The 27,347-nt window shown below is 43.5% G+C and overlaps 1 protein-coding gene across 1 annotated transcript in view; it reads left to right on the top strand.

Moving 5' to 3' along the window:
* TATDN2 (TatD DNase domain containing 2) overlaps window positions 1-26,447 on the top strand; it is a 28,868-nt gene extending 2,421 nt beyond the window's left edge. The window contains exons 3-7 of the mRNA XM_006872187.1: window positions 6,457-6,951; window positions 16,695-17,579; window positions 23,911-24,038; window positions 25,700-25,883; window positions 26,307-26,447. Of these exons, the coding sequence (XP_006872249.1) occupies window positions 6,457-6,951; window positions 16,695-17,579; window positions 23,911-24,038; window positions 25,700-25,883; window positions 26,307-26,447 (1,833 nt within the window). The remainder of the gene's footprint in view (window positions 1-6,456; window positions 6,952-16,694; window positions 17,580-23,910; window positions 24,039-25,699; window positions 25,884-26,306) is intronic.
* Window positions 26,448-27,347: the final 900 nt, after the last annotated feature.

The following is a 27,347-nucleotide window of genomic DNA, read 5'->3' as shown; positions in this document are numbered from 1 at the left end:
TGTAAAAAAAAAAAACCGGAATCTGACTTAAATGTAAATTAAGCAAATATGGAGCTTTGTTCATACAATTTAATTCTGTCAACAACCCTTCTCGATACAATATTGGTAGACTTGGGAACAATGTAAAATAATATTAATGAAATGTACCTCCAGTGACAATTAAAGATGGAGTGAAGCCTGATGTTAGGAGGGTCAGGATATGGATTTTTTTCTTAGTCTTTCAGGTGCATCCCATCACATCCCAGGCCCCAAAGCCCAATTTCTGGGGGTGACCACTAATCTCTGTGGCACTAATCCTAGAATGGACCCACCCTTGTCCCATTCAGGTCCAAGGAGCCTAGCTTGCAAAGACCCAGTTTGTGGTGGGGCGGTGGTAGAACTCAAGGCCTCATGTGGGAACCCTGGGTTTGATTTCCGGCTAGTGCACGTCACGGGCAGCCTCTGCCTGTCAGTGGAGGCTGCTGTGTCCTTAAGCTGCTAAACGGGTTTCAGCAGACCCTAGACTAAGACAGATTAGGAAAAAAAGGCCTGTCAGTCCACTCTGAAAATCAGTCAATGAAAGTATCTTGTATCTATCAGGTGACCGTGAGTCAGGGCCGGACTCTGTGGCGGCCAACAACATTGGAGTGATTGGACCCTGCTAGGCACGGGATCAGAGTCCTGGCTTAGGGCTGTAGAGAAACCCTGGACAGCGCTATAGATAAACCACAGGGTCAGTAGTTCAAACCCACCAGCTGCTCCTCAGAAACAAGGTCACTACGAGTTGGAACCTGACTCGATATCGCTGAATAACAACCACTATCACAGGGTCGGCAGTTCAAACCACCAGCCACTCCATGGGAAACCGATGAGATGTTTGTACGCATAAAGCTTTACCGTTTCAGACCCCTCTGGGGTAGTTCTCTGACTTGGAATTAGCTTGATGGCAGTGGGTTTGTTTTTTTTTTTTGGTTTTCTCTCAAGTCTGTGTCTTCCTTCATTTACTGCCTGGATGAGGGGTTTTGTGTGCCAAGCACACTGTTGGATCTTAGAACCATGAGATGGAAAAGCTGTGGTCCAGTAGTCTGGTGGGAGTGCTGGAGGATTAGTCAGGAACTAATCCCCCCACAGTGGTGTGAAGGGAGGGAGGCTAGAGAGCTGGGAGGTGACAAGTTACAAGAAGATTTCATTAAAGCTAAGGAAATTTTATTCTAAGGGTAGTTGATTTTCTTCTAAGCCACTAAATTATATAGGGCACAGTGGTTACTCGGTTGCTAACCAGAAAGTCAGCAATTCAAATGCACCAGTTGCTCTGCAGGAGAAAGAGGTGTCACTGGGCTTCTGTATAGACAGCCTTGGAAACTCATGGGGCTTTTCTGTTCTGTCCTTTAGGGTCACTGTGAGTCAAATAGGTTTGATGGCAGTAGAAGTCAATTTTGCATCTTAGAAGGATCACTGGTGTTGAATGAAGATGGTGGTGGTGATGGTGGTGATGGTGGTGTGCCATGGAGTCAGTTCCAATTCATAGTGACTCTGTAGGGTTTCTAAGACTGTAAATCTTTACAGGAGCAGAAAGCCTCATCTTTTTCCTGTGGAATGATTGGTTGTTTCAAACTGCTGACCTTGAGGTTAGCTGCTCAACTCATAACCACTACGCTACCAGAGCTCCTTTGAATGAGGGTGTTGTTGTTGTTAAGTGCCATAGAGTAGATTCTGACCCACAGCGACCCTGTATAGGGTTTCCGAGGAGCAGCTGGTGTGCTTGAACCGCCGACCTTGCAGTTCAAACGGCTTTACAGTCTGACGCATTAACCCACAGCGCCCCACCAGGACTCCTTGAATGAGGATTGTTGTTGAGTGCCGTTGGGTCGATTCTGATCCATAGCGACCCTATGGTTTCCAAGGATAGGATATGTAAATATTGATACTCTCCATGAGTTTTTAGCAGTTTTCTAAGAGTCTGTGTATTAACGTGCTTGGCTGCTAACCAAGTGGTTTAGAGATTTGAGTCTACTCAGAGATTTCTTGGAAGGAAAGCCTGGAGAACTACTTCCAAAGTAGTCAGCTATTGAAAACCCTATGGAACATAATTCTACTTTTGAAACGCATGGAGTTGCTTTGAGCTGGACTCAACTTTATAAAAATGGGTTTGGTTTTCTTGTATTCCAAACTCTCCAAACCCCATGTACTGTCCTGATCTTCTCTATTGACATTGTAGGCTGAATAGGGCTTGCATGGAGTCCTGGTGTGGCACTGTAGGATAAGCACTGGACTGCTAACTGCAAGATTATACAAGGTTGCTCTAAGTCACAAATGACTCGATGGCATTTACCTGCCACAGCACAACAGGTCCTCGTAGTATTTACATTTTTGGAAAATCACAAGAAGGATTTAGAAATTTTTTTTGAGTTTGGGGATCAAAAAGAAGTCTGAAGGGGCAGTGTCAGGACTTCAGGGTGGATGGAGTAAGGTTTCCCAACAAAATTCTCATAGTACAGCCCTTGCTTACCCTTAAAGAATCAGCATATGCTTTGTTATGAAGGAAAAAAACTCTGGTGTAACCTTCCTGGGCTTTTTCTTACTAGTGCAGTTTTCAATTTTTAAAAACTTTTATTAAACCCCCCTGGTAATCCTGTGTCCTTAGGAAAAAAATCTATCAAGATGACCCCTTATATCCGTTATATCAAAATTGGCACCATAACCTTCTGAATTGACCTCTGGCATTGCCTTGTATAGGATTGGCTCAGCAGATCCCCTTGGAAGCCACTGTTTTGACTGGACCTAAATGAGACTTCAGGTTTAACTGAGAGAACTTGTCTGTGGCCACTCGCTGATTGCAGAGACATGTTTAAACATGTTTGTTTGAAAGAAACCATGAATGTGTGAACTAGAACTCTACCAGCAATACTTTTTTGACTTACCTTTGTGAATTTCACTAGTTTTGTTTTTTCCCTCTTTCACCAACTATGATACAAGCTCTGGGAGGCAGACATTTTGTATGTTTCAACTACTAAATTCCCGACTACAGAATGATACCTGCTGGCACATGTTGGTAAGTGCCCTTGAGTCTTTTCCGACCCATAGCGACCCTGCATAGGGTTTCCGAGGAGCAGCTGGTGAGCTTGAACTGCCAACTTTGTGGTTCAGATGACTTTGCAGCTCATTAACCCATAGTGCCATACCAAGACTCCTATAAATACTTTAGCACATAGAGCTCAACAAAGATTTGTTGAATGAATGAAAACTGTATTAAATTCTAGATTCTGCTTTTGCTTGAAACATCAGACTCTAACTCTGGGTCTGTATTCCAGCTTGGTGCAGCAGTTGGCTAGAGTGAGTAGCGGTTGCCCTGTAGAAGGTGCAGCAGCGGTGTTCCTGTTTGCTGTCAACCTCACCTTTCTGTGTTGTCTTACACCTGGTCTGGGAAATGAAGAGATGGGCAGCTGGTACCACAGACAGAGGGGGAGAACTAAAGAAAGGACTATTGGACCTAAAGGGTGGGTGGTGGAGTTTATTGAAACTGAAAGGTGGCGGGCGAAGAATGGGACGTGTGGAGACCGTGCAGAAAGGGTGTGGTGACCAGGATCACAGGTATTCGCTGTGATGACTTAAGTCGGAACAGGGGCTGGGGACATTGGAGCTGTAACCTGTAAGGCAGACCCAGGGAGCCATCAGATTCATTTTTTTTGTAATTATTAGATTTTTTTTTTTTTTTTAAATGTAGTAAAGTGTACAGAAAACAAAAGTGGCTCCTAATTTCCTTTCCCAGATAATTCCTGTGGATATATAAAAAAAAAAAAGCGTACATGTATAAAATTTGAAAAGAGAAACTCAAAATGAAAGTGAAAGCCACCGTTTCTGCTCATTTCCTGCAATGAACAACCTGCCCACAATTTGAGTCTTTGGAAAAAATAGGACTATATTAACTTGTATACTTATGTATTTACAAAAGTTTAATGTGTTATTGTTTTTAAACAAAGATTTTGTGTACTTGTTGGGAATAAAATTCAAGCAATACAAGATGTACATAAAATAAGAGCCTTTGCACTTCTCCCTTCACTCCCCAGAGACAGCTAGTATGAGCAGTTTACCCTTTCAGACTTTATTTGCAAATATATACTTATACAGCAGAGTTTGCCTTTCCGAAAGAGATTACAGTGTGTTTACTATTCTACTATCTACTTTGTACTCTTGTTATGGAGGACGAACATAGAACTACCTCTTTTATTTTTTAAAGTTGCATCGTATTTTAGAGTATGTGTCTGTTTACTTCTTTTAACCAATCCCTTATTGCTGGACATCCTTTGAAAGAAATAACTGTTCCTAAGTAGAAGAAAAGGATTAGCAAGCACGTGTGAATTAGAAGTGCACGTTTTGGGCTGCAAAATATCTTATGGGTAATTAGAATTCCAGGCAACAGCTTTTTGAGGATGGTTTGCTGAGGGAGATGTGTGTGATATTTTGCAGCAGTCTGGGGTTAGACAGGATTGCAAGTTTTATTTGTTGTTGTTGGGTGCCATTCGGTAGATTTTTGACTCATGACAACTCCATCTGACAGAATGGCCCCACGGAGTTTTCTTGGCTAGAATCGTTTTGTTTTTTTTTAATTAAATGAATTTTTGGTGAAAGTTTACACAGCAAAATAGGTTCCTATTCAACAATTTCTATAGCAGTCATTCAGTGACAGTGGTTATAGTCTTCACACTGTGTCCACATCCTCATTATTTATATTCTAATTCTGTTTGTGGAGTCTTGGTGTGGCGATGTAGGATCAGCACTGGACTGCTGACCACAAGGTTGGTGGTTTAAACCCACCAGCTACTCCTCGAAATCTTATGCAGAGTCACTATGAGTTGGATCCAAATTGACAGCATTTAACAACGGTTCCATTTTAGTAGCCTAGTCTCCCTGCTCCCCACCTATCTTCTTATCTTTGCTTCTGAGTAATTGTTGACTATTTGGTCTCATATAAATGTTTTTTTTAAAAGAACACAGTATACACAGATGATATTCTTTATTTTATAGGTCCACCTATCATTTGGCTAAAAGCTGACTTCAGGGGATAGTTTTGGTTCAAGATTTAAAGATTCTATTAGGCCAATAGCCTTAAGGATTCCTTTAGTTTCAGCTGCTCTAGAGTAAGTCTGTTTTGTTTGAAAGAATTTGAGGTTCTGGTGCATGCTTTTCTCCCATTCTCTCAGGACCCATCTGTTGCAGCTCTGATGCATATTGCTGGTAGCTGGGCACCTTCTAGTTCTAGCCTTGGGAAGATGAGGCTGTGGTTCACGTAGACAGTCCTGTAGACTACTTTCTACTCGAGTATTTGATTTCCTTCTTTCTCTTTTGTTCCAGATGAGTAGAGACCACTAGTTGTATCTTGGGTGTCGGCTACTCAAGCTTTTTAAAACTCTAGACACTACCTACCAAACTGAATAGAGCATAAACTTAATAAACTGTACTATGCTAATTGACTGAATTGTCCCATGGCTTTAATCTTAATGGCAGCAAACTGTCGGGTGTCTCTCCTGTGGAGCCACGTGGTGGGTTTGCAGCACCAAGCAGTTGGGTGTGTAACCATTGTTGTCACCAGGGCTCCTTTTCCCATGGACTCAGGAGTGAGTGGGTGTGGGACCGTGAGAAGGAGGGGGAAGCTGAGACTTCCCCTCTGACTGGGAGAAGATTCTAGGGGTGAAGAGTGGTTACTCTCTTGATTGACATGTGCAGTCTTGCCATAATGCAAGCACCTTCAAACACTGAGGTTAGGATTTGGAAGAGGCAGTTTGCGGAGAACTTCAAGGAGGCTTGGGGTATGGTGACACGACACTCAGGAGATTGGAGCTTACTGTTGTTTCTCTGTGGGCCACTTCCCCTCACTGAGCCCTTCTGTTTCCTTGTCTCTTAGGTGTAAGATTGGCTTAGAACTAAGAACCGTTCCAGTGCTAAAATGTTGAGCTTTTGCTTTGCCTGTGTTTGTTCTGAGATACTATATATAATAGTTGCTGTCTTCAAGGCACTTGCAGGCTAGTATAATTAGGCGGTTAATCTGTTTATTCCTTCCCAGTGCAGTATGAGGATACTACCGAATGAACATGAGAAGGTGAATAATAGCAACGGCAGAAATTCGGCGTTGTTTACTACCACCATTCTCATTACTATTGCTGTTGTGTGCTGTCGAGTCGGTTTGCACTCATAGAGACCCTGTATAGGGTTTCTGAGGTTGTAAATCTTTGTGGGAGCAAAAAGTGTCATCTTTCTCCCGAGGAGCAACTGATTGGTAGGCTCGAATCACTGACCTTGTGATTCACAATCTAGAGCTGCACTGAAAAAAATCAATTGTCTTACCCACAACACCAGTGGGAGTGTGGCTTTCTCTTTGGTGAAATCACAACTGATTTACAATTTTTCAAAGTGCTTCAAATATGTAAATTGTTTTTAAGGCAATCCTTTTGAAGTCTTTTTTTTTTTTTTTTCTTCTAGGTTGATTCTAAGAATAGTTCCCGTAACTTCACAAACTCTGAATTTGCAGCTGAAGCTGAGGATCGAAATGATAGGCCTGAGGAACCACACAAGGTCCAGAAAAGGAGGAGGGAGAGACTTCGAGACCAAGGCTCTACAATGATCTACCTGAAGGCCATCCAGGGCATCCTAGGGAAATCAGTGCCAAAAAGGAAGGACGAGACTACCACCCGGGCAAAACCCAGCACAGGCGAACGTCATCCCCACGAAAAGGGGCCAGCCAGGAGTACCACCATCTCTGCTGCTCACAAGGAGGATGAGTTAGCCCCTGGGGTCGGAGCAGGGGAGACCACCACTGTGGTGGAGAGGGGCAGCTTCTGTGAGAGGAGAGTGATCCTCGACACTCAGGGGAAGCCCCAGGAGGAGCCACTTGGGGACCGAAGGACAATTATTGATAAAAACTCTCCTACACTCGAATTTTTAGATGAATGCAACTCCCATTCAGAAACTCAGAAGGTGAGTAAATGTCAGACCAGGCATCTGGGTTTTCAGTTCTCTTGGTTAAATATATTTGGTCTTCTTTTGTGTTATTAAATGCTTTTAATACTTGATTTAACTCGGGCTTGAGGAAACAAATCTATGGTTGTGTTTTAACATCCCTCTTAGAGTTATTCATAATTCTCTACTTACTGTAGTGCCGTGTTTTATTTTTAGGATTTACATGCTTGTTTATGATACAGGTTTGGCTACAGTAGGTAACAGGTACATACTGGACTACTAACTTCAAGGCCAGCAGTTCAAACCCACCAGCTGCTCCTTGGAAACCTTATACAGGATCACTGTGACTCAGAACTGACTTGACAGCACTTAACAACAACAACCATTGTAATAGATGCCAAAATAGCAGTGACTTTAAAAATAGTAGATTAAACTAGTTTGCGTTAAAAAGGACCCTGGTGCCATCTCTTGTTGTCTGCTGCCTCTCCACATAGTCTCTATCTGTGGTCTAAGATGGTTATTCTTAGATCACAGATAGAGATTTGAGTACATGACATTAACATTTTGGTCAGGAATGGGAGCAAAGTGTGTTCCTTCTATCTAAAGGGGTTGGTTCAGAAGTTGTACACATAATGTGCTCAGTTTCCTGGACAAGAATCTAGAAATTTAGAGGAAACCTAGCTGTAAGGGAGGCTGGAAAATTAACCTTCATCTGAGCAGATTTATACCTAAACTCCTATTGATATAGAAGAAGATAGTGGGACTGGAGGGGAAACTATAGTTTTTAATGTAACTCACGAGGAAAAGCATCTCTGCCCTTCCTTTCTTCCTCTCCTCAGAGGTAGCCTGTCTGTCTCTCTTGGTTCTTACCTCCATATTTGGAGTCCTGGTGTGGCATTGTGGGTTAATGCGCTAGACTGCAAGGTTGGTTTAAACCACAAGGTTGGAGGTTCCAGCTCCTTGGAAACCCTGTACAGGATCACTGTGAGTCAGAACTGACTGCATGGAACCTAACAAAAACAACTACCTTCATATTTATAATGAATTCTGTATTTTTTACTGATTTTTCCATTTTAGACATATCCTGACTTATTCATCTGTAAGGAAGATGAGAATTCAGTTCTCTAATCTACCTTTGGAAACCCTGTACAGGGTCGCTATGAGTCGGAACTGAGTCGACGGCACTTAACAACAACAACAATCTACCTTCAGCAACATATAAATCCATAAATGCATTCAATTCCCTGTTGTGCAGCCTCCCTATGAGGTTATGATGCATTTTTTTTTTTTTTACTAATTCTTTATTTAAGGTTTATGTTATCACTGAATTACAGCTGAGTTACCTAATAGACTCTGATTATATTTCCTTTGTAAGAAAATTTTATTTTTCATGGAAGGTAAATATTGTCCTGTTATTTTTCTTCCATTTTCTCTGTACCTGTCACTAATCCATTCCTAGAGTGCCAGAGCGATAACATTTTTCTCAGTACTGTTAAAATAATCTGTTCCTTTTGATTTTTCTTCTTGGAGGCCTAGCTCCTAAAGGCCTCTGTTGCCCTGCTCTGCTCTGGACTGTTTGCTCCTTCAACCAGCTGATGGCAGTTGCTTTGGCATCTTCTCCACCAGCTCACTGGCTCGTCTCTGCACATTGCTCCTGTATTGTCTTCTGTTTTGCATTCTGTGACTTCACTTGTTTTTCTGTCATGGTTTACTCTAACACTTTGGGATAGGAGATTACTATTTCTAGTAGCTTCTTGAGAAAGGGTGAGAGGGAGGTATGTTTTTGGAAAAATGTGTGTGTCTGAGACTGCCTTTATTTTACCTTCCACCCCTTGATTACTAGTTTGGCTTTCCAATTCTAGGTTAAAAAGCATTCTTATTTGGGATTTGGGGGGCATTGCTTCTTGGTCTTTTTATTACCAGTATTGTTGTTAAGCTGTCTGAAGCTGTTCTGATTCCTGATACATTATGCTTTAACTTTCTTTTTTTTAATTTCCTCTTTTTTGCTTTCAGAGATGTGATGTTTTCCATGATCACGAGCCAATATGTTGAGCATTCCATAGGCAGTCTAGAAACCCATGCATTAAAGTTGTAGGAAAACTTCTTGAATTACTTTACTGATGCTTTCTGGAGCCCCTATGATTAGTATGTTGGACTTCCAGGACTGGTCTTCTAAATATTGTTGCCTTTCACTCGTTCATTTTTTTGGCCCATTTACTGCTTAATTTTGTAGATTTCCTTATTCTTATCATTCAACCTGCTTTTCACTTTGACTGTTCAGCTGGTGTGTTTTTTATTATCCTAGCGTTCTTTTGTTTTCTTACTTGTCCCTTTTTAAAAAACAACATCTCTGGTGTTTCATCTCTTTTTGGAAATTAATAATAGGTTTTTTTTTTTCCTTCTCATTCTGTTGATCAAGATCTTCTTCCACATTAGGGACTATTCTCATGTGTCAAGTCAGTCACCTTGCTTGTCTACTTGTGATTGAGAGAGGGAGGACCTGCTAGTGAAATCATTGAGACAAAAAAGGATCCTACTTACATGAAATCTCTGGAATATACCGATACATAGAGGAGAATGTCATTGTGGTTAACAGAGACTGAGGGGAGGGAATGAAGGGGAGTTACGACTTCAGGGAGTTAATGTTTGCCAGTACCAGTTGCAGTAGAGTCTCATCTGACTAATGGTGGTCCCATATGTATCTTGGTGGAACACTATTCCACAGGGTTTTGTGTGGGTTTTTTTTTGGACTTTTTCATTGTAGTTTGGATGAAAGTTTACAGAGCACATTAGTTTTCCATTTAACAGTTTATACAGAGTTTAATGTTTAGTGATGTTGATTGCAGTCTCCTCAGAGTAATCCCATTCTTCCCTCTGACTCCCTGGGTTCTTTGTTTCCACTTGTCCTTCTTTCCTGCTCCTTCCTGCTGTCTGAGCTTTGTTTTGGGGTCAATACCACCTATCCATAGGTGTTTCAATGGACGATTTGGGGGAAGTAGATCACCAGGCCTTTCTGAGGAACCTCAAAATGGACTCAAATTTCCCACCTTTCAGTTAGTAGCTAAGCACGTTAAACCATTTGCACTGGTAATGAGAAACTTTGGGAAATAGTGGTGATAATTAGGCCTGGGTTTTAGGGCTGGTCGGATTCCCCAAAGACTGTGGGTGGGGAGGGAGTCTAGTCACCTCAGCGTTTGTGTATCTCCCTCTTTTTGAATTTATATCAAGACCTGAATGAGTTGAGTCCTCGTTCAGAGAACCGTCTATTTTACTCTTTAAACAACTTTTCTGTGAGCCTCGGGATGAAATCTAGCAACCTAACTTGTTGTAAAACCACTTTCACTCAATATCTTACTTACCTACGACAAGTGAGAGGCTTTAGCCAATATAAGTTTATTCCCTTACAGTTTAGGAGACTGGAAGTCCGAGTTCAGGCCGGGAGAAAGGTCCTTGTTTCCTTTCAGCATCTGTAGGCCCAGCATTCCTTGAAGATCTCCATGCGTCCTGGCATCGACGTTTCCTGGATCTTGGGGCTTCACAGTGCAAGGGAGCCCAGGTCCAAAAGACACACTCACTCCAGGCTCTGCTTTCTTGGTCATGTGGTGGTGGTTAGGTGCTGTCGGATCATTTCCAACTCACAGTGACCCTGTAAGGGCACTAGAAGCAGCTGGTGGGTTTGAACTGCGAACCTTGAGGTTTGCAGTCCAGTGCGTATTGTACAGCTCCACACCAGTAGGTCCCTTTTTCTTTGCTCACTTCTCTCCTTTGATCTCTTATTAAAAGGGTAGACTGCTTTTGTGGGCCCTGTAGGAGCCGCACTGCAGACCACAAGGTTGGCAGTTGAAAGCTACCACCTTCTTGGAAGCCCTATACAGTCTCACTGTGAGTCGGAAGTGACTCCTCAACACTAACAATAACAGGATAAAAGGTGATACAGGCCACACCCCTGGGAAACTCCCTTATGTTGGATTAGGACTATGGTAGGATTAAGGGTATTGGTTTATCACATCAGATCATGTGGGGCCCTTACTACATAACCGTCCCATTGCATCATAGCCTAGCCAGGTTGACACATATTGGGGGGACAGGGGGGGCCACAGTGTAATCCATGACACTCAGTGTTCCTCCTTTTAACCTTCCCCTTAAGCATCCAGAGACCCATGGTACTGCCAGTCCCTGAGCCGTTGCTGTATGTATGTGGCTGCTTCTCAGCTTTGCTCACCACTGAGTTTGGATTTAACTTGCTCAGCTTCTTCTGCCCATTATCATTGACTTCTCCATTTGCTCTTCAGCGTCCACAGTTTCCTGCTGTCCTCTCTTGTCCTTCCCATTGCTGTGGTATTATGTCTCTGTTGTGATGATTCTTTTGTTTGTTCTTCTGTCTCTGTTAAGTAGGGTGTCAGGAAGGTGCGTTTGTTGAACTCATCCTTTGCCTAGAGAGTTCTGGGAAATTTTGCGTATTTTTTTTCTTAGTTTTTCTTTCCTCTTATGTCTTTTTTTTCTGGAATGCCTACTGATTTGTGCTTCATCTTCTGGGTGAATGTTCTGAATTTTTCTTTTCTCTCTAGTATATGTACTTTTCTTTGAATTTCTATAAAATTTCTTCAACTTTACCTTCTAACACATGTTTAGTGTTTTACATCTATTTTTTTTTTTTTTCCATTTCATAAAGCTCTTATTTTTAAAATGACTTTTTTCATAGTTTTCCATTCTTGTGTTGCTCTTCATAGATATTAACAGTAGTGTTCACCATCCCCCTCCCCCCCTTTGGTTTTCTTGTGCTCCTTTAATTATTTCCTAAACATTTCTTTTCTTTCTGTTCTATTTGGTCTTTGCTTTTTAAAAAAATTCTTTTAAATCAGAACCAGTTGTCATCAAGTTGGCCCTGACTCATGGTGAGGCTGCATTTGTCAGAGTCGAACTGTGCTCCCTGGAGTTTTCAGTGACTAACGTTTCAGAAGTAGATTGCCAGCCTTTGTCTGGAGGGACCTCTGGGTAGACTTGAAACTCATCTTTTGGTGAGCAGCCAAGCATGTTAACTGTACTGCCTCGGGAGTCTAAGAATGATTGAGGATTATGTGTTTTTATTTTATCAGACTTAATTTCTAAGTTTGGTTTACAGAGTATTCCTTCCATAAAACATCCTGCTTTTTGTTTTGAGGATGCAATACCTTCTATTGTCTGAGAATATGAGTTCAGGTTTGTTGTGAAGTTTTTTTCTGCTTTCTCTAGTATTTTTCTTTTGAGTTTCTGTGTGCGTGTTTTCCCCTGTAGACTTTGGTTTCTGTCTTTTGTGGTAGGGCTTTCCTCAGATGTCATGGCTATGTCTATTTAAAATGAGGCTTTAGAAGGGCTGTTTGGCAGTTCTGTGTGCATGGATGGGACTGGTAAGTGGTAATGACTTTGGTGGTAATTTTGTGGTGCCCCTAGCTGGCTGTGCAGATGGACCCTCCAGGTCTGCTCATTCCCTGGAGAAATCCGCACTCTTCCACTTAGGAAGCGTATGCCTGGCTGCTGGTCTTCTGGGAGTCCTTGGGAGGTGTTTGTTTGATATGTGAAGTTGCCCTACCTCAGCCAGTTATGCCTAAGCTTCCTTGGTTCAAACATTCTGAGAGTGAGCCTTGGGGTTTCTGTTGGGTGCGGGGAAGACACAGCTGCTCGGAGTAGAAGCAGTAATCTGGGGGTCTGGCTTCATGGAATTTCAACTAACTCTGTTTTCATTTTCAACTTTACCTTAAATTTTAAGAGGTCTGGTACCTCCAATTCCTGAAAATTTCTGGGGTTCTATAGCGTATGATTCATCCAACTTCTGTGGATTTCCTCACTACAGGACCTATGCCACCCTGGTGGTAGTGTAGGATAAGCACCAGTTTGCTAACCACAAGGTTGGTGGTTCAAACCCCTAGCACCTCTGGTGAGAAAGGTGAGGCTGTAGAGGCTTGCTCTGAGTCGGAGTTGCCCAGGTGGCAGTGAGTGCTTTGGTTTGGTTTCTGTGGCTGTGATTCTTCTGCTTAGCTAGTAACCCTTCACTTTCTGCTTTCTGGCATCTAACTCATTCAGTTGACTTTACGGTTATTGATTCTCCTGTATGCTTTCTTCTTTGGAGGTTGTATGCTTTTTAAAATCAGTCTGCATCCTGCCATTTTAGAATGGCTTTTGAGTGGGAAAGGCAAAAACCATATGCTTATGTTTAATTGGAAATTCCACAAAACTAGGTTTTTTTTTGAACCTACTTCCATTGTATAGATCATCATTTTGTTTGGCTGCCTAGAATTCTATTGTGTGGATGCACTTTCCAAAGTCCTGTTTGCCAGGCTGAACATTTATGTTGTGGCGGTATTTTCAGAAGGATCAGTGCGCAGGCTGGCCCCCGTGAGGTGGAGTTGACGTCAAAGATACCCCAAATGTCCTGCTTTTCTAAAGTGCTATAGCACTACATGAGCAGCCCCCATGGCTTTCTGCTTCCATCAAGATTTACATCCTTGGAAACCCCATACAGGGTCACTATGAGTCGGAACCAATTCGACAACACACATCTACCACCATCGTCACTAGGTGGTTGTTACGTGCTGTGGAATTGGTTCTGACTCACTACCACCCTGTGTGGGGTTTCCATCTTGATGATTCCAGGGTCAGGGTGCTCCTTTGCTTGACTAACTCAGCTCGCCTCTGTCTCACCTCCAGGTCTTGGGATGTGAGCTGGTGATTGGTCTGATTCACCAGCTTCAGAAGTCACAGACTCAGTGCTCCTTAAGCAGTGACTTCCTTCTCTCTCCCTCCACTTCTGGTAACCACTAGCCAACTCTGATCTATATAAAAAACTTTGCTGGTTTTGTTAGGCGCTGTTGAGTGGGCTCTGACTCATAGTGACCCTTGCACAATGGAACGAAACACTACTTGGTCCTGTGCCATCCTCAGAATTGTTGTTACGCTTAAGCCCGTTGCTGTGCTAGTCCATCTCATTGCGGGACTGGGTGGGGAGGGGGTCTTCCTTTTTTTCGCTGACCCTTCACTTTACCAATTATAATGTTCTTCTTTAGGGATTGGTCCCTCCTGATCACATGTCTGAAGTATGAGAGACAAAGTCTCACAATCCTGGCTTGTAAGGAGCATATTCTGGCTGTACTTCTTTCAAGACAGATTTATTTGTTCTTCTGGCAGTCTATGGTACTTTCAATATTCTCCAACACCATCACTCAAATGCATCAATTCTTCTGTGGTCTTCTTTATTAATTGTCCAGCTTTCACATGCATTTGAAGCTATTGAAAATACCACTGCTTGGGTCAGGCACACCTTAGTCCTCAAACTTTGCTCTTGAACGCTTTAAAGAGGTCTTGTGTAGCAGATTTGCCTAATGCAGTACATCGTCGGGTTTCTTGATGTTGCTTCTATGAGTGTTAGTGGATACAAGCAAAATGAAATCTCTGACAACTTTAACCTTTTCTCCATTTATCATGATGTTATTTATTAGACCAGTTCTTTACATTGAGGTGCAGTCCATACTGAAGGCTGTGGAATCTTCATCAATAAGTATTTTAAGTCAACTTTACTTTTAGTAAGTGAAGTTACATCATCTTGATACTGCAGGTTGTTGGTAAATCTACCTCCAGTCTTCATACCATGTTAGTCATATAATCCCACTTCTCCAATTATTTCCTCAGCATACAGATTGAATAAGTACGGTGAGAGACTACAACCCTGGCGCACACCTTGCCTGATTTTAAACCATTCAGCATCCTCTTTTTCTGTTGGAATAACTACCTCTTGGTCTATATACAGGTTCCTCAATGAAATGTTCTGGAATATCCATTCTTCAGAATGTTATCCATAGCTTGTCACGATCCACACAGTCGAAACCTTTGCATAGTCAGTAAAACACAGGTAAATATATTTCTGGTATCCTGTGCTTTCAGGCAAGATCCATCTGACATCAGCAGTGATATCTCATTGTTTTACCTCATCTTGAGTCTAGCTTAAATCTCTGGCAGTTTCCTGTCTATATACTGTTGCAATAATTTTTAAATTATCTTCAGCAAATTTTTACTTGTATGTTGATATTAATGATTTCCTCATTCCATTGGGTCACCTCTCTTTGGAATGGGCACAAATATGGATCTCTTCCAATTAACTGGCCAGGTGGTTGTCTTCCAAATTCTTGGTATAGATTAGTGAGCACCTCCTGTGCTGCATCAATGTGTTGAATGATTTCAATTTTTATTCCATCAGGTGCTGCATCAATGTGTTGAACGATTTCAATTTTTATTCCATCAATTCCGGAGCCTTGTTCTTTTTCAATGCCGTCACTGCACCTTGAACTTCTTCCTTCAGTACCATTGGCTCATGATCGTATGTTCCTTCTTGAAATGGTTGAACATCAACCATTTCTTTTTGGTATAGTGATTTTGTATATTCCCTCCATCTTCTTTTGATGCCCTCTGCATCATTCAATATTTTGGCCATAGAATTCTTCAGTATTGGAAGTCAAGGCATGAATTTCCTCTTAAGTTCTTTCAGCTTGAGAAATACTGAGCATGTTCTTCCCTTTTGGTTTTCTAACTCCAAGTCTTTGCACATTGGCTTATAATACTTGACTTTGTCTTTTCAAGTTGCCCTTTGAAATTTTCTGTTCAACTCTTTTAACCTCCTCATTTCTTCCATTTGCTTTAGCATCTCTATGCTGGAGAATAAGTTTCAGTATCTTCTGACATCCATTTTAGTCTTTTCCTTTTTTCTTGTCTTCTTAATGAGCTTTAACTTTCTTCCTGTATGATGTTCTTGAAGTTGTCTCTTGGTAATTGTTCCCATTACTGTTTGTTAGTGGCTTAAAACAATGCTTTGTTTTTTGTTTTGTTTTTTTATGTGTGTGTGTGTGGCTATTTTATGAGTCAGTAATTCTAAAAGGACTGCACCAGAGCTATCCTCAACAGTGTCCCATTTGGACATTGCAGGGGTGTAGTTACATGAAAGTCCTGCTGTGCTGGACATCTAAGTTGCTTGCTCACAGGACTGGCAGTTGGTGCTGGCTGGCAGTTGGTAACTCAGCTGGGTGGTGGACTGTATAGCAAGGTGGTCTCTGGATGGCCTGGCTTGTTATATGAGGAACTTCAAAAAGTTCATGGGAAACTAACACTAAAAGGTAAAAGAATTTTTCCACAAATTTTTTGAAGTTCACTTGTAGGATGGCTGCCTGCCTTCCTCCAGAGTGAGCTTGCCATGAAACCAGGCACAGCTGCAAGGCTAGATCTGAACTTAGCTATGACAGTTACACAGCATCATTCTGCTGCATTCTATTGGCTAACAGCAGTTAGGTCAGCCCAGATTGAAGGGTGGGGGCCATAGACCCCACCCAGCTCTCAATGAGGAGTTGTGTCCAGGCAGACATGCCTTAAAGCCACTGCTCTTGTGACTTTGTATTTCAAATATATTGGAGACATGTTGTTAGGGTTAAGCTGCTGAGCACTGCTTTTCTCTAAAATCCCCAGTAGTGTGCTCTAGAGAACACTTTTTCTCAAGAGAGGTCACTGGTAAAGGGAATGCAGGTAGAGCTGTTTTGGGGGGTGGCATTATGAGGCCATGGTCACAGGTTTGTTTTGTGATTGTTAATAGCTATAATCTGCAATGTAAGCTGAGTTTCACTTTCTAGAAGATCAGGTGAGCTCTTGAGCAAGGCTTCATGGTAGCCAGGCTAACAGGGTGACTGAGGATGGAGGCTGTCTTCATGTGGGAAAACTAACCCATTGTTTCTTTTTCTGTTCTGCAGCAGAGAGAAAGGGAGGTGGTGCTGGAGCACCCTTCTTCAGGAAGCGACTGGTCGGATGTGGATGAGATCTCCACAGTCAGATTCTCTCAGGAGGATTCGGTCTCACTGAAACTCTCGGTGATTCCTGAGCCTGTGACCTTTGCCAGTGACTTCGTCATGTACCCACCTCATCTATACAGTAGTCCTTGGTGTGACTACGCCAGCTATTGGACCAATAGTCCCAAGCCTTCCAGCTATCCGTCCATGGGTGGCAGCAGCAATGACACGTCCCAGGGTGGGAAGAGCAGCCGGAGCCTCTTAAGCGATTACTCTTCCAATTCTACACTGAACTCCCAAAACACCTCCAGAGACCTGGAGGTGACTGATGAAGGCAGATCCCAGAATTCACGTTCATTTTGTTTCTTCAGAAGTTTGGAAGATGAAGAGGTGAAGGAGAAAAGAACATTCCAGGAGGAGACGCCACCACGTCCTTGTGTAGGACATGCTTCCAGCTCCCTGCCCCGGAGCCACAGGGAGCAGAGTCTTGAGGAGGGCTTCATTGACACCCACTGCCACCTGGATATGCTCTACTCCAAGTTGTCTTTCAGAGGGACCTTTACCAAGTTCAGAAAGATTTATAGCAGCTCCTTCCCAAAGGAGTTTCAGGGCTGCATCTCTGACTTCTGTGACCCCCGGACCCTCACAGATTGCCTGTGGGAGGAGTTGCTGAAAGAGGATCTGGTTTGGGGGGCCTTTGGCTGTCATCCTCATTTTGCACGTTACTACAGTGAGAGTCAAGAAAGAAATCTTTTGCAAGCCTTAAGGCACCCCAAGGCTGTGGCATTTGGGGAAATGGGCTTGGATTATTCTTACAAGTGCACCACGCCTGTCCCTGAACAGCACAAGGTAATGAGGTTCTTTTGAGTTTGCTTCCCATGTTAATTCCTCGTTTAGTTGTTGAGACCTAACGGTAGAGCTTCTCTGCTGTGGGAACTAAAGAACCTGGAGCCACTAAATGTTGAACTGCTCCTTCCAGACCATCGAGGTGTCAGATGTTCACAAGGTGTTTCTGATTCTATAGCTTTAGTAGGTAAGAGGTAGGGCGAGTACTTACATGTGACTTCTTAATGACTATGGCTATACATGGCAAAACAGTAGCTTGCTTTCTTGGGAAGCATTTTGTTTTGTTTTGTTTTTGTTCAGCCAAGCAATATATTTTTGTTCTGATTTTTAAAGTTAAGTATGCTCATTGCATAACATTTGGAAAAGGCAAAGAAGTTTAAAGAAGAGAATAACCACTGTTAGCATTGGAACACTTTCCCATGCATTGTAGTTTGAGCATAGCGGTTTGGCAGAGAGAGTAGCTTGAACGCTTTAGTCGCCGTTTCCGATTTGGGAAGGAGCAGCCCGAGGAGACTCTCCCCTCATCATGGCCCTCCTTCTGAGATTGAATTTGTTATTTCTCTTTTTTTTTTTTTTTTTTAATTAAATGTTTTTATTTTGCATTGAGTGAAAGTTTACAGGGCACATCATCAGCTTCACATTCAACCATTCATATAGCTTGTTTCATTACATTGATCATTATCCCTGCCATATATCATCAGTTTACAGTGTTTCTCTCTATCCTCTTTAGCTTTTTTTTTGGATGTTATTTCTCTTGAAGACCAGGAGAGCATGCGCTGTCTTCTTGTAGATGTCACAGGCCTGTTCATCTGGGTCTGCAGGCCCAGAGCGCTTGGAATCCAGCATATCACTGTGGCCTTTGGAGTGGTCTCAGCCTATTGGGGTCAGTCTCTGCTGTGCCTTGATGGTAGCTGTGGTCCACTGACCGAGGGTCTGCTGGTTCATTTCAGAGGTGTCTAGGAGCTCCACCACCACTCATCTGTCAGTTTATCGTACTGTGGTAGCTTGTGAGTTGCTGTGATTCTGGAAGCTATGCCACCGGTGTTTTAAATACCAGCAGGGTCACCCATGGTGGACAGGTTTCAGATGAGCTTCCAGACGAAGACACTAGGAAGACAGAGTGATGAACCACTTCCGAATATTTAGTCACTGAAAACCTTATGAATAGCAAATAAACACCGTCAGAGATAGTGCGAGAAAACGAGCCCCTCAGGTTGGAAGGCACTCATAATGCGACTGGGGAAGAGCAAAATATTGAATGATGCAGAAAGCATCAAGAGAAGATGGAAGGAATACACAGAGTCACTGTACCAAAAGGAAATGGTTAATGATCAGCGGTTTCAAGAAGTAGCATATGATCAAGAGCCAATGATACTGAAGGAGGAAGTCCAAGGTGCATTGAAGGAATTGGCAAAGAACAAGGCACCAGAAATTGATGGAATAAAAATTGAAATCTTTGAAGAAAGTGAGATGGCACAGGAGGCACTCACTCATCTTTGCCAAGAAATTTGGAAAACCGTTATCTGGCCGACTGATTGGAAGAGGATCCGTATTTGTGCCCATTCCAAAGAGAGGTGACCCAACAGAATGAGGAAATCATCGGACAATATCTTTGATATCCCATTCGAGTAAAGTTTTACTACAGGTGATACATAAATGGCTGCAAGCATACATTGACAGAACTTCCAAAAGTTCAAGCCAGATTCAGAAGAGGCCGTGGAATGAGGGATATCATTGCTAATGTCCATTGGATCTTGGCTGAAAGCAGAGAATATCAGAAAGATGTTTACCTGTGCTTTATTGACTGCTCAAAGGCTTTCGATTGTGTGGATCATGACAATCTATGGACAACATTGTGAAGTATGAGTATTCCAGAACACTAAATTGCACTCATGAGGAATCTGTTGTACCTGGACTAAGAGGCAGTTGTTCGAACAGAACATGGGAAGACTGAATGGTTTAAAATTAAAAAAAGTGTACAGTAGGGTTGTATTCTTTCACCATACTTATTCAACCTGTATGCTGAGCAAATAATCCGAGAAGCTGGTTGTATGAAGAAAAACGTGGCATCAGGATAGGAGGAAAACTCATTAACAACCTGCGATATGCAGATGATACAACCTTGCTTGCTGAAAGTGAAGAGGACGTAAAACATTTACTGATGAAGATCAAAGATCACAGTCTTCGATATGGATTACATCTCAATGTAAAGAAAACAAAAATCCTCACCACTGGACCAATAAACAACATTCTTATCAACGGAGAAAAGATTGAAGTTGTCAAGGACTTCATTCTTGGATCTACTATCAACACTCATGAAAGCAACAGTCAAGAAATCAAATGACATACTGCATTATGCAAATCTGCTGCACAAGACCTTTTTAAAGTGTTGAAGAGCAAAGATGTCAGCTTGAGGACTAAGGTGCGCCTGCTCAAGCCATGGTATTTTCAATAACCTCATATGCGTGCGAAAGCTGGACGGTGAATAAGGAAGACCGTAGAAGAATTGATGCTTTTGAGTTATGGTGTTGGAGGAGACCAGTACCGTGGTCTGCCAAAAGAACAAACAGATCTATGCTGGAAAAAGTGCAGCCAGAGTGCTCCTTGGAGGCCAAGATGGCCAAACTTCATCTCTCATACCTTGGAGGGACCATTTGTTGGAGAAGGATATCATGTTTGGTAAGTTGGAGAGTCAGAGAAAAAGAGGAAGACCCCCAACAAGATGGATTGGCCAAGTGCCAGCATTGATGGACTCAGCCATGGCAACAGTAGTGAGGTTGGCCCAGGATCGGGCAGTATTTCATTCTGCTGTGCACAGGGTCTCTATGAGTCAGTAGAGACTAGATGGCACCTAACAACAACAACAGGAGCTCCAGGCCTTCTTACACATTTAGATACAGATTGCAATTCAATGATTGCATAACAGCCAATAAGCATGTAAGGCTTAATAGTTGATTTAAATGAGAAGCATTGGAGATGTGTCTGCGGCAGCTGCTTTCGGATTAAGTTAACAAGGACCTGTTAAGCAGGTGCTGTTGAGTTGATTTTGAGTCATGGTGACCCTATGTGAAACTTGTCTACAGATGATATTTGAGAAACAGATGGCCAAGTTTTTCCTTTCCCGGTATCGCTGGTTGGATCAAACTGTCAACTTTTTAGTCAAGTGTCCAACCATTAGAATGGCTACAAGTATACATTTTGACGGTCTGTATTCAGGAGTCTGTGTGGCACGGTATAATAAGCACTGGACTGCTAACTGCAAGGTTGGTGGTTCAAACCCACCAGCGGTTCCTGTACAAGTGCTGTCCAGTCGATTCTGACTCATAACGACCCTATTTAAGATTTCTGAGATACAGTTGGCGTTTTGAACCGTCAACTTTGTGCTTAGCAGTCTAGTGCTTATCCTGCAGCACAATTGAGTTCTGTGACTGATGTTTGTTGAATGTCTGTGCTGTCCAAGAAGTGTGCTGCGCGTTTTGTACTCATTTCTTCCTTGGTTGCATTATTTGCTATCAGATGGTATATGCAAGCGCATAGAGTATGTAACCTGATAAGTTTGAACTCGATGTTGTGGCATGGAGCAGATAGGTGGAAACTCAGACAAGTATCTTGGCTTGGTGAGTTGTTAGTGAAGACCAGAAAATCATGAACCAAGGTACAAGCTATTTGGAAGAAATAAATTTAAAGAAGAAAAAGATAAATTTCTACAGGAGAACGCTAGAGGCTTCTCACTGGAGAGAGGAAGTGCAAATACTCTGTAAATCTAAAGCCCAGCACCAAAAAAGGAAGTGGCAACTGGCAGCCGCACTGGCTGGTGTTTGCCCTGATTTGCATTTTTTCTTGCTACGTCCTGCTGAATATTTTATCTTGCAAAGGGAAGGAAAAAATCTCTAGAAGGGCTGTATCTGGCCTAGTGATAGAGTTTCAGGACATTGCATTATAAGAAAGGACATAGTTTCTGTTACCAATTTTTTTCTAGAAGGATTGAAAACTGGAAAAAGTCAGTAATTACCAACAGAAACTCATTTTTAACTGTTTCCTTGCTTCCCTGTGTGTTCATAGAAAAGACCCCTAGTAATTAGGTGCTGGGTAGTTTCTGTAGGGCAGCCAGTAGGAAGACCGGGATTCCTTGGTCTCTGGGGCCAGAAGGTCTGGAGCACAGGCTCAGGCTCCCGGCCTGCCCTTCCCTACTCTGGCTGGCTGAGCTGGGTCTGGGCTGCCTCTGCTGCTAGTCATGTGTGACTGGAGTGAATTGTTGAGGTGTAAGGAGCTCTGGTAGCATAGTGGTTAGGAATCAGGCTGTTAACTTCAAGGTCAGCAGTTCAAAACTACCAGCTGTTCCACAGGAGAAAGATGAGGCTTTCTGCCCCCATAAAGATTTGCAGCCCCGGAAACCCTGTGTAGGGTCACTCTGAGTCGGAATCGACTCCACGGCACATAACAACAACAAGAAGGAACTCTGGTAGCATAGTGGTTACAAATCAGGCTGCGAACTGCAAGGTCAGCAGTTCGAAACTACCAGCTGTTCCGTGGGAGAAAGATGAGGGTTTCTGCTCCCGTAAAGATTTACAGCCTCGGAAACCCTGTACAAGGTCGCTGTGAGTCGGAACCGACTCCATGGCACATAACCACAACAACAAGCATGCAAGAGAGGCTGAGTAACTCTGGGATCTCGGGAAAGAATGGGTCAGTGGGGAACCAAAGTGAGAGAGTAATTGTGCTGAGTAAGGAAAGGAACTACCTGCCACTCATGCCTGCTGTTTTCTGCTGGCTTCTTGGTGAGTGCATAAGCTAGATAGCCAACCCCCCATTCTAATTCATTTGCTTTGTATTTTACCACTTTTGAAATTGGTGTCTTATACAAAGCATTATACATTTAATGTTAATTATCTTTTGAAAAGTTGCAAACAGTAATTGGTGGTGTATATTAGAAGTAACAAGGACTTCATTCTACTTGGATCAACTATCAACACTCATGGAAGCAGCAGTCAAGAAATCAAACGACGTATTGCATTAGGCAAATCTGCTGCACAAGAGCAAAGAAGTCAGCTTGAGGACTAAGGTGCACCAGACCCAAGCCATGGTATTTTCAATAACCTCATATACAAGTGAAAGCTGGACAGTGAATAAGGAAGACCGTAGAAGAATTGATGCTTTTGAGTTATGGTGTTAGAAGAGAATCTTGAAAGTGCCATGGACTGCCAACAGAACCAATAGATCCATGTTGGAAGAAGTGCAGCCAGAGTGCTCCTTAGAGGCCAAGATGGCCAAACTTCATCTCTCATACTTTGGACATATTGTCAGGAGGGACCAGTCCTTGGAGAAGGATATCATCTTTGATAAGGTGGAGGGTCAGAGAAAAAGAGGAAGACCTCCAACGAGATGGATTGACCAAGTGGCAGCATCAGTGGGCTCAAGTGTGGCAACAGTAGTGAGGTTGGCCCAGGATCGGGCAGTATTTTGTTCTGCTGTGCATAAGGTCACTATGAGACAGTACTGTCTCTATGGCACCTAACAACTACAACAAAGTACTAGGAAAAATTTTAAAGAGTCATTCTGAATGTTGTATTTGTAAAAGTTGTCCAGTTTCATTAGCTATATAAAAATGCTTTGTTAAGAACCTTGTGATGCTCCACCCCTAAGGCCATTCAGTCAGCCTGCTGTGTCTGTGGGCTCCCCATCCTCTGATTCAGTCAACCCTGAGTGGAAAATATTTGAGGGGTGGATAACAATTAAGTGGTCAAAGCCATCCCTGCAAATGCTAAGAGGGAGCATAAAGGGTTATTTACTACATAGCATGAAAAAGCATTACATGATGTTGTTATGTTATAAGTAATTTAGAGAGGATGTGTGTAGGTTATATGCAAGTACTATGCCATTTTTGTTTATGTGGGGGTCCTGGAGCCAATCCTCAGTGGGTAACGACACCCATGCATGAATGCAATCGCTTATTTAGCTACCATAAGAAAAATTGTTTAGAGGTAGAATTTAGAAGTTGAAACTGAAATCTCTTCAAACTTCTTGCCTCTTGTGGGCGTCACAAGAGGGCAGCTCAGTACTTACTTAGTAGCTACGTCGGGGAGGTTGAGTGGGAGAGGATGCGGTCATGTTACATGTTAGAAGTAGGGTGGCTGTGAGGACTCACTGGTGTATGCACACTAGTGCTTTAAGTGCACTGCCTGTCTCTAGTAAGTACTCACTTAGTAGTACACATTAGCTATTATTCTTTGTCTAGTTTAAAAATAAGACCTGGAGATGGCGGGGGGCTGCTCACCGGCCTGAGTGCTGTGCAGTGGTTCTAACCAGCAGGTGGTGTTGCTTTGTTACCTTGCAGGTGTTTGAGAGGCAGCTGCAGCTGGCCGTGTCTCTAAAGAAGCCTTTGGTGATCCACTGCCGAGAAGCTGATGAAGATCTGTTGGACATCATGAAAAAATTTGTGCCCTCTGACTACAAGATCCATAGGTTAGGAGCTGGAACTTCAATGTCAGTGGGAAAATCAAATAAACATTTCCCTCTGTTTAGTTGGGGGCGGGGGAAGGAGCTCTGGTAGCGTACTGGTTATGAATCGGGCTGTGAACCTTAAGGTCAGCAGTTTGAAACTACCAACTGTTCTGCGGGAGAAAGATGAGGCTTTCTGCTCGCGTAAAGATTTACAGCCTCGGAAACCATGTACAGGGTCACTATGAGTCAGAATCGACTCAATGGCACATAACAACAACAACAGTTGGGGGAGGGGAAATCTCACGAAGAGAGCAATGATGATAATGTGTCCTTATGTACTATTTTTCCTAAAGACTCATTTGTGCTGTCAAGTTGGTTCTAACGCATAGCTACTCTGTGTTGCTCAACCACTGGGCCCCATGCTTAGCAACACATGGTTAGCAGTCCAGAATTTCTGATATTTGACCTTTATTCTCTCACTTTCCAAAAAGGAGTTTCCTATGGCTTAAGCTAATACACTAAAGCCCCAGTGTGTAAAAGGGGGCTTTAGAAAGACCCTTGTCCTGGGTGAAACACTGAAATTAGGGCTGCTGATCTTGGGAGTGGCTACTAGGGGACCCAGTGGCTCAGCTCACAGAACCTTCCACAGTGCCCGAAAGGACACGTTCTTTTCTTGAGTTTGAAAGCTCATTTGCCCCTGCAGTTAGCATTGGAGTCCAGGTTGTGTTGCATCTCCATGGCCTTGGTTTGGCTCTTGTACACCTGGAGGTGCTGTGAGGGGACAAACATGTCAGTTGTGATTTCAACATAGAGCATGGGACTAGGGGGGCCAGAGGACGGTCCTGTCACTGAACCTGGCTAGGGAAGGGGTCAGGAGGTGATGGGCAAGAGGGTTAACTGACAAATCAGAGTCTAGGACCACCAGTAGGCCTTGACAGGTAGCCGATGTGGGAAGGGCTGCCTGATGTCACATGGCTGCATTTGGTTATCTCGGCAGAGTATGTGTGCAGTCTTTGACCTCTGGCAGTGGTGGCACCTCAGCAAGATGAGGCACAGGCACTAGGCTCTTGGGAGACAATTCCACTACTGTATTTTGGGCCAACTCTACTCAGAAAACCTGTACAGGGTCGCTATGAGTCGGAACCAACTCCACGGCACATAACCAACCAACCAACCTACAGGGTAGACCATGGCTAAGATAGTACAACAAGGTGGTGTGTCTGGAAGAAGTCCTGAATTGTCAGATTGCTTAACAATATATATCGTACCAAGAACATGAGCAGATATCAAAGGAAGAGGAAAATGCATTCTTTTTTTTTTTTCTTTCTTCCAGTTCATTTGACTACAGGGACATACTTTTCACATACTGTCATTGTAGTGTGAGAAGGGACAGTTTTCAGTTCTGCTATTTTTATGTACTGACATGCCCTGCCCCTGTGTTGTTCCTCTGTATTTGTCATGGTGGCTGCATCTATCTGCAGTCTAATCTCTTGGTTGGTGAGTGTCCCCACCAAGTGTTATTGTGAGTCTTACGTGTGGGGTGTGGTAGCCGTCATGTCTGTGTTTACTGTGGAACCTTCTCTTGGATGCAGTCTTTTTCATTTCTGGGATTTTCTCCAAACAAAATCATTTCTAAGGGGTGGTCTATGAGATAGCCCTGACCTAGAACTGTCCTTCCTCAGGCATTGCTTCACTGGCAGCTACCCAGTCATCGAGCCCCTGCTGAAGCACTTTCCCAACATGTCCGTGGGCTTCACTGCAGTCCTGACGTACTCTTCCGCCTGGGAGGCCCGGGAGGCTCTGAGGCAGATCCCACTGGAGAGAATCATTGTTGAAACAGACGCTCCCTACTTCCTCCCTCGCCAGGTAGGGGTGTCCTCAGGCTGAGTTGAGGCACTGAGGGGAGACGGTAGGGAGGTGGGGGGCAAGCTCACAAGGCTGGCTGGGCCAGTGCCCCAGTGACCTCCAGAGTCCACCCTGGGCCGTGTAGGTGTCTCCCTGTTGTTGCTCGGCAGAACCACAAGTCTAGGGGGACGAGAAGCTGAAGGGTAACCACTCTCTTCCAGGCAGTGCAAAGCCCTACCCTGTAGAGGGTAGTCCAAGGAAGCGTGGGACCCTGCTCACCCAGAGCCCCCCATGACTAGGATTCTCCCTGCACCTGCAGGTAAAGGGATCTCTACAGGGTAGCCCCAAAGAGGTCCTCGCTGGGGAAGGGACAGGGAGGGCACTTCTGTGTCATGCTTGTGCGTAGAAGGCACAGTGATGTTTTGAATGCTTGATGTCTTCCAGGTTCCCAAAAGCCTTTGCCAGTATGCCCATCCAGGCCTGGCCTTGCACACGGTTCGAGAGATTGCCAGAGTCAAAGACCAGCCGCTCTCGCACACCTTGGCCATCTTGCGTGAGAACACCACCCGCCTCTACAATCTTTAAACAGAGTACAGTCAGGAGTCTCCCAGAAACGGGTATAACATTCACATCTGTTCTTTTTTAAATTGGGACGAAAACATCTTTTGCTGCATTTTTCAATTTAGAGAATGTAAACCGTCTGCCTTGTCTTGGGAGAACTTTATTTGGAACCTTCTTCCTTTTCTCTTCTGAACTCTCCAGGGAGACCAACAGCCTGAAAGAACACAGGCTGGGTTTGAACTCTGCCTCTGTCCAGGTCCAGGATGTGTTTGGAGAGCCCATTCAGATGGAGACAAGCAGGACAGAACGATTTCCTCAAAACCTCTTCATATGGCTTCTGCTTCCAGCTGGTGGGCTGGGTGTAGGGGGAAAGGGACCTGTCTCCCAGTGAAAATGCCCTGGGTCAGTAGAGAAGCACAGGGTTGCGTATAAAGGTGTAACGACTTTGCCGGTCCATATCCCTGTTCTCTGAAGCCTGTGCTTTTGAGCAGTTTATAAAATAAAGCCACCCTCCTACCTGTCCAAGCACATATGGGTGTGTAACTCGATGCCTGAAATGGGAAATCTTTGCGGGATACCTGTCTTCTGAGGTCTAGTAATATCCATCCTTCCTTCGCCTCTACATAATTCTGATGTCATTTTTCCAGTGTCAACTCAAAACGTCAGCATAGCAGAAGGATATTGGCTGCTGGTCTCAGGGATTCCACTGTTCCCACTGTGAGGTGGGGAGGTGGGGTACTCATTGTTGTGTCCAGAGGTAGTCCTGACTGATCAAGGACAGACTGGGGCAGCTCAAGGAAGAAGAGGATCCTAAAGGAGAGGTATTCCCTAGTTACTGAAGCTCCCAGGGTTGAACTTGGATGCATTGAATTCTTCATAAGAGTTCACTTATGCTAGTGTGGTGTCAGCTGTTCCAGCCTTTCT

Source organism: Chrysochloris asiatica, unplaced genomic scaffold, assembly GCF_000296735.1.
Source record: "Chrysochloris asiatica unplaced genomic scaffold, ChrAsi1.0 scaffold00186, whole genome shotgun sequence".
In the NCBI taxonomy this organism is placed as follows: Eukaryota; Metazoa; Chordata; class Mammalia; order Afrosoricida; family Chrysochloridae; genus Chrysochloris; species Chrysochloris asiatica.
This window is presented reverse-complemented; position numbering and strand designations above follow the sequence as displayed.